At 38.2% G+C, this 7,469-nt stretch overlaps 1 protein-coding gene across 1 annotated transcript; it reads left to right on the forward strand.

Moving 5' to 3' along the window:
• Nucleotides 1-538: 538 nt before the first annotated feature.
• On the forward strand, nucleotides 539-2,623 carry LOC136501031 (protein IN2-1 homolog B-like). The gene is made up of 10 exons (XM_066496524.1): nucleotides 539-659; nucleotides 787-858; nucleotides 951-1,011; nucleotides 1,124-1,210; nucleotides 1,330-1,428; nucleotides 1,514-1,622; nucleotides 1,712-1,788; nucleotides 1,922-2,029; nucleotides 2,207-2,287; nucleotides 2,374-2,623. Exons 1-10 carry the CDS (start codon nucleotides 574-576, stop codon nucleotides 2,380-2,382), a joined length of 789 nt encoding a protein of 262 aa, XP_066352621.1. The 5' UTR covers nucleotides 539-573; the 3' UTR covers nucleotides 2,383-2,623.
• The last annotated feature ends 4,846 nt before the right edge of the window (nucleotides 2,624-7,469 follow it).

A 7,469-nucleotide genomic window follows, 5' to 3' on the forward strand; every position in this document is an offset into this window, starting at 1 on the left:
CCAACTACTCGCCGGAATCCTTCCAGAAAATCATGAAGGCTCCGCCGGGCCTGAAGCACAGCCAGGCACAGAGTCAAAACCGCACCTGCACCGCGTTCGCGTCCAAGTGAAGTGAGGCCGGCCGCCGGCCCAGCCAGGACGGCTGGGGAGTTGGGACCCTGTCGTCCAATCAGTCTGACACGATTCACACATCCATTCACTCGCCTGTCGCCTCCCATGAATTCACTCGGGGGGCGTTTAGTTCGGTAAAAATGTGCACCTATAAATTTTGTACAGTGTATGATTTTTCGTCATAGTATTTTATTTGTATTTGTGAATTATTATCTAAACATGGATTAATTAGGCTCAAAAGATTAATCTCGTAAAGTTAAAAAAGTTGTGCAATTAGTTTTTGATTTTATCTATATTTAGTACTCCATATATATACAGCAAGTTTAATATTGCATAGTACACTAAACAAACAAGGGCTCGCTTTCCCTGGCTGCCCGTCACCCCTGACGCATGCCTCCACCGCGCCCGCCCCCCATTCCCTCCCATCGCCGCGTATAAAGATTAGCTGCCCGCGACTAGAAGATGCAGCTCATCAGTCATCACCACCTCCGCGCTCGAAGCTCCTCCCGAACCCGTATCGTCGCCATGGCATCCGCCTTGCCTGTAAGGTGAGCACTGGCCACATCCTATCTCTGTCGGCTGTCGCCGTTCAGATTCTTGATCTAATTCTCTGCGACGGGAGATTCTTTATTGAGTTTTTTTTAATGGAACAATTCTTCCCCCCCGTGCATGCAGCCCCAAGGAAGCGCTACCGTCTCCCCTGACCTCCGCCTCCGAGCCCCCTCCCCTCTTCGATGGCACCACCAGGTAGGTTTTCGACCTATCAATTGCAAATCTTCACCTGTGCAGATCAGGAGCAGAGGAGCTAGAAGTTAACCCCATCTTTGAGTTTCGTGAAGGTTGTACGTTGCATATCATTGCCCGTTCGCGCAGCGCGCTTGGATTGCCAGGAACTACAAGGTGCCACCATCACCATCACCTCTGTTCTTTGATTTGTTGAAGCGGTTCTCTTTTGTGGTGTCTTCCTGGAAAGGAAAACTGAAACCTTTTCTGTTCCTCGTCGTTTGTCCAGGGTTTGCAGGACAAGATTAAGATAGTTGCCATCGATCTTGCTGACAGGCCATCATGGTACAAGGAGAAGGTTTATCCAGAAAACAAGGTGTGTTTGATTAATCTGCTATCCCCCTTAGGGCCCGTTCAGATTTTCCAAGGTCCAGTTATACTTTGTTTTACATTTTCCTTTCATGTATGATTTACCCTTGTTTTCTTTCCCCGTAGGTGCCTTCTCTGGAGCACAACAACCAGGTGAAAGGAGAGAGCTTGGATCTGGTTAAGTACTTTGACAGCAACTTCGAAGGTCCATCGTTGCTCCCTGAGGTACATAAGATCGCCATCAATGTAGCGCTTGAAAAAAAAGGTGTTTTTCAGGCTTGTTAACCTCTGGACTCTGGATTCTTCACAGGATCCTGCAAAGAAGCAGTTCGCTGAGGAGCTGCTTGCATATACTGATGCATTTAACAAAGCATTATACTCATCTTTACTCAGCAAGGAAGATGTGTCTGAGGAAACTGGTAACAAAACTAGTTCGCATGTTTGATTTGTTTGAAAAGGCCTTTTTTTAATAACATGCTAATTGTATCATGCATTGTCTATACATCAGTTGCTGCTTTAGATAAAATAGAAGACACCCTGGGGAAATTTAATGACGGCCCGTTTTTCCTTGGTCAGTTCAGTCTGGTATGTTACTGAACACTAGGAATCATTCACCAGAGCATGACTCAAATTCAAATCTCTATTAGAAAGAGTTCATATTATGAATGTGGGCTTCAGGTCGTATGTGGTTTTGTCGTGATGCGTAATTTCATTACAGGTGGACATTGCGTATGTACCATTCATCGAGAGGTTTCAGATATTCTATTCCAACATAAAGAACTATGATATCACAAAGGGCAGACCCAACCTTCAGAAGTTCATTGAGGTAATTCACAGACAGAGGGACATTAAACAGGCTAAAGCTTTATGTTTGTAGTTCACCCACAATGTTTGATATGATCCTTTTATCCTAATGACCAGGCTGCATAGCCCAGTGCAAACCAGTTCTCTTGATAATACTTTCTTGATGAGAAATTTTAAATCATGGATTGGTATATTTCAGGAAGTGAACAAGATCGATGCATATACACAGACTAAACTGGACCCACAGTTTTTACTTGAGCAGACAAAGAAGCGGCTTGGGGTATGATATTTCTTAATTTTTTCTGCCTTGATTGATCTATTTGTTCAGCTAATTTCAAAACATTTGACCATCATTTTAACCTCCAGATTGCTTAAAGCTTGTGACCAAGGATGAAACTCGCGCCAGAATGGAGACTCGTTTAGTCGTTTGTGTGCTTGAATAATGAATATTACATATGGTTTCCAATAAGACATGGTCTTCTATACTGGTTGTGCTTCTGAAAATAAACTAGTTGTCACTGTATAAAAGGATCATTTGGTAAGGTGTTGATGTGTGATGTCACTGTATATGAAAGGGTGGGGAGAGAGAGAATGATATGCAGTGTGTTCTGTCAAATGTTGCTGAATTCAATGGATCATTCATTATTCGTCATAAAGGAAATTACCAAGTGAGTACAAAGAAAAATATATGTAACGATGTCCACAATGGATCTGCGAAAAGATAGATAGAAGGTACTATAAACCTATGGCAAAACATATTAGAAGCTTAGAAGATAATAAGGAACTTTCGTAACCAAGTACTAACACAAGTCAATCAGAGCAAACCATGCCCATGCATTATTTTACATGAATAAGGTAACTCCGAAGGTATTGGTCCAACAGATTACGGAAACAATATGTGAGCCGATGCTCATAGTTATGTTAAAAAATAAGAGTGTACAATGAAATAGACGGAAGCAGCTTCATGCAACCATACTAATCAGAACTAAGAAAATTTAAGAGATCAAACAACGATACTCTGTAACAACAAATACAAACAAATACAGATTGTACATTATAGAAGTCAGAGATGGAGCCTTGCTCCATTGCATCGTTAGCTATAGTGATCACCAAGGACCTGCATCAGACGACCCAAAACATACATATTGAAGCCTTGTGGTGGTGGTGCATTTGGTTGATGAAATAGGAAAGAATAGAAGTATGGGGAGGAAACTAATAGAGGGCTATCCAAAACTCCTGCAACCAACCTGGCCACTGTTGACTCGGATGCCAGGATGAGGGATATGGTGGGCCGCCATCCTCAGTTTCCATTAGCAATATTAGTTCGCTGATAAGGTAAATCAAATATACTGGACGCAGAGAATGAGTCTGAAAATCAAGTAGATATCAGAGCATCGAGAAAGGAACTTCATACTGGAGCTTGGAAACGAATAACAACATCATGCATCTTTGGTATGACGAACTAATGCTGATTGTAATTTGTAAAGTTCAATCATTAACCTTAAACAACAGCAGGCTGAATCTAAATGACTGTAGTGCATTGTCTTTTACATTTATGAAAACAACCACGCCAATTACTTTGTGTGTCTGTTATCATATAAGAGAAATTTATAAAAATAGTGATGCAAACATCTGACAATACAGTCCAATTATTAGCTGATGAGAAGAGAAAAACAGAGCAGTTTTGGTGTCCAAAAACAACATTATGCACTTACTTTCTTGACTGTTTAGAGAAAGAACTACTCCGTATGTCAACTGATGTGGACATGTACACATTGAAGAATTGAAGAAGAAAGAAAGGTGAATTAAAAATGATAACAATAACAATGCTCTAACCTGGGAACCATCATGTTGAGCACAGAGAGGAAACTACAACTGTATAGGCAAACAAAAAACATAGGTTGGTCATGATCAAGTAGAAGGTCTGGGGCTCTGGATTAGTTGATAAAGTTGAAAAGAAGGCAAAATAAAAGAAACTAAGTCTAGAACAATCACCAGAAAAGATAGGAAGAAAATCCATGTCCTGTAAAATATACTGTATATGGCAAAGGATTACTCACAAAGATACGTAGGCATGAATTAGAAGAGGGGAATGGAGAAATCTCACCAAGCGCCCATAATGACACGGTTGCCTCTTTTCTTGTTTGTTTGTTTTGGTTTTGGACTCTGTGACAAACAATTCCAAAATATGTGGCAAGCTCACATCTAAAACGGGGATTTTGGACAAATTACACACTGCATAGACCATTTATAGAACACAGGCTTAGTAACACAATAGAAGGCGCAATAAATGTTATACCTAAAGAAGTACATACACAGAAGGTTGTATTTAATTTAGACATTCCAACATAGTGCATGATGAAGCAGGTAAAGAGTAGCATCAATGGAAGAAACAACAGAACTTAGGCTGTTTTTGCATTCTCGGGCCAAAGACAGAACATAGATAGGAATCCAAGAAAATAGAAGATGAAATACCTTGGTTTCATTAGAAGTATAATGGTTTTTTTTATAAAGGAAGGATTTTATTAATTCACAGTCATTACATCGAGTTGATACAATAAAAGTGAATTCACTTCGGCATCTGCCTAAACACAAAGCCTAAGAGAAAGAAACCTGACACTCAAGTGACAATCAATTCTAAGACTAGATCGCCACCCACATGCCCGGGAGAAAAACACCATAACCGCTTGCATTAATTGTTGCAATGCCTTCTGCACATAACATTTTGAATTGAACCATCCAGATTTCACCCCCTCATACATAGTATTGGCACAAAAATATGGCGATGTGATCAACACACAGAAGCCGGATGATCTTGACAGAGTGAACCCGAAGATCTGCTTAGCTTCAACACAAGAACGGTAAGTTTCGGGACCAAAGACGTGCCAGTCAATTTGACCCTGCAATTGACAAAGAGAGAATAATCAATAGTTTAAGGTAGAATATGTTGGTGTTGTACCAGACAGTTCCAATATGTGGCCAAATAGTCTATTGATATGGCTATTGACTAAATAGTCAATACCCAGTGTATCCATGAAATGAAGATATTTAAATCAAGGATTATCAGCTAATATTAAACGATAATGATATGAATCAAAATAATCGATGCTCATGGAACATCAGAAACATTATCGGCTAAATAGAACATGATCAGTATAAAACGTTGAGCCGATACGTCTGATGAAAGGAGTATAACATGCGAACAATCGACTGTTTACCACAAATAAATCCATAAACAATCTGAATCTAATCTATTATCATCAACAGTGAGGTTCGATCGGATCGATGCAGCTATGATAATAATAACAAACTAAAACTAAAAAATCTATAAAATAATCTATATGTCAACAGATTCATGAAACACATGCTATATGTGTGAGAGCATAGGCAATCGGCTAAAATAGCCGATGCAGGCATAGCAAACAAATAGAGAACATATCTCGATCATGAACAAAACCACTAATCAATAATTTCTAATCTAAAGTCTTACCAGTGAGGTTCGACCGGATCGATGCAGCTATAGTAGTGTCATTAGATTAGATCTCATTAACTAGTGAGTTTTTTAAGATTGAAACATGTCTTTGCATGTATACTATGTTTGATTTGAATAGAGATAAAACAACCGATCTAGCGAAATTAAGTCATCAATTATGAGATTTAAAGAGTGACCAGATCAAAGGACGACCAATTAAGATGATATGATACCGATCTATCTCTATCTCAATCAGGTGATTTGTTATAATTAATAAAACATTAATTATAACAAGATCGATAACCGGTGAATCAACAAAAAACAGCAAGAAAAATCTTACTAATCTTAGCAGATTCGATAACTGGTGATATTATATTAAACAACAAGTTATTTAACACAAGATCGATAACTTTGATCTATATTATGATTCGTAAGAGATCAATCGGCTGATGCAGTCTTACAAACTATGATACAAATCGATAACTAACTTATATTATGGCTCATAAAAGATCAATCAACTGATGCAGCTTTATAAGCATAATACAAGTCGTGACGGTACTCTCAAGCAAGCTGGAGGTCGATCAGTCGATGCAGTCCTGTTTGCTAAAGAACTCACCGAAAAGCTACATTACTCCTACTCATAGGGTTGGCGTGAAGAAAAAAAAAAGTAAAGATTGATTTTGATTGATGTGTGGATGTCTATTACAATAGCCGGAGTCCAATATTTATACCCTGAACTGATAAGAGTCTGGACTTTCCTAACAAGATATATCTAAAATAAAGGAAAATATTAAGATACAACGACTCTACGTGCATGCACATTGATTTCTTTTCGCCTGGCAACCACGTCAAGTTAATTTGCTTCGTATCTTCATCATGTCCGGCCAGCCCTTTCCTAGTCCATCAACCAATCGTGCCTCCCTGGGACTCCTGTTCGGAGAACCTGTCACACACACACACACACATACACACACACACACATATATATATATATATATATATATATATATATATATATATATATATATATATATATATATATATATATATATATATATATATATATATCAGAACTACTATCCTATAACTGGCTACAGAATAACTTATTCTGTAGCCACTTTGAGTTATGATAATTACTATGTTAATTTACGAGATTATAGTAACTCCTTACTAAGTGGTTTAATATAACGTTATGGTAAATATCCCCATGTGTTATAGTAACCCAACTATCGTAAATATGTATTGACATTATGGTAAATTAGTATATAAAATTATAGTAAATGGAGGTGGCTACAGAATAACTTATTTTGTAGCCGGCTACTGAATAGCCTCTCCCTATATATATATATATATATATATATATATATATATATAGAACTACTATCCTGTAGCTGGCTACAGAATAACTTATTCTGTAGCCACTTTGAGTTACGATAATTACTATGTTATTTTACGAGATTATAGTAACTCCTTACTAAGTGGTTTAATATAACGTTATGGTAAATATCCCTATGTGTTATAGTAACCCAACTATCGTAAATATGTATTGACATTACGGTAAATTAGTATATAAAATTATAGTAAATGGAGGTGGCTACAGAATAAATTAGTATATATATATGCATGCGAGTCTTTTTAGCTTGTCTCACTTTCCCTTCACGGACGAGCTCCACCAAAAGATTTCTCTTATTTTCTTGAGTAGCCCGGCTATAAGTATGCCACTTTCCAATGATAATAAAATCGGTATGCTTCCCTTTTGAATATCAACGTGCTGCTTCTGGACCGATCCATATTGGAGATAGCACGTATACCATCATAACTAAGGCAAGTAACGTTGCACATATGGAGTCCGGCTGGCTCCTTTTAATTCACATGCACGAGCATCTCCAGCCAGCAAGTCTTATGTGATGCATTTTGTGTGTCGCTCCTTGCTAAATATTAAATAAGCTTTCATACTTGGCAACGGTGATGTATATGATTTTTTTCGTCT

Source organism: Miscanthus floridulus, chromosome 1, assembly GCF_019320115.1.
Source record: "Miscanthus floridulus cultivar M001 chromosome 1, ASM1932011v1, whole genome shotgun sequence".
Lineage (NCBI taxonomy): Eukaryota > Viridiplantae > Streptophyta > Magnoliopsida > Poales > Poaceae > Miscanthus > Miscanthus floridulus.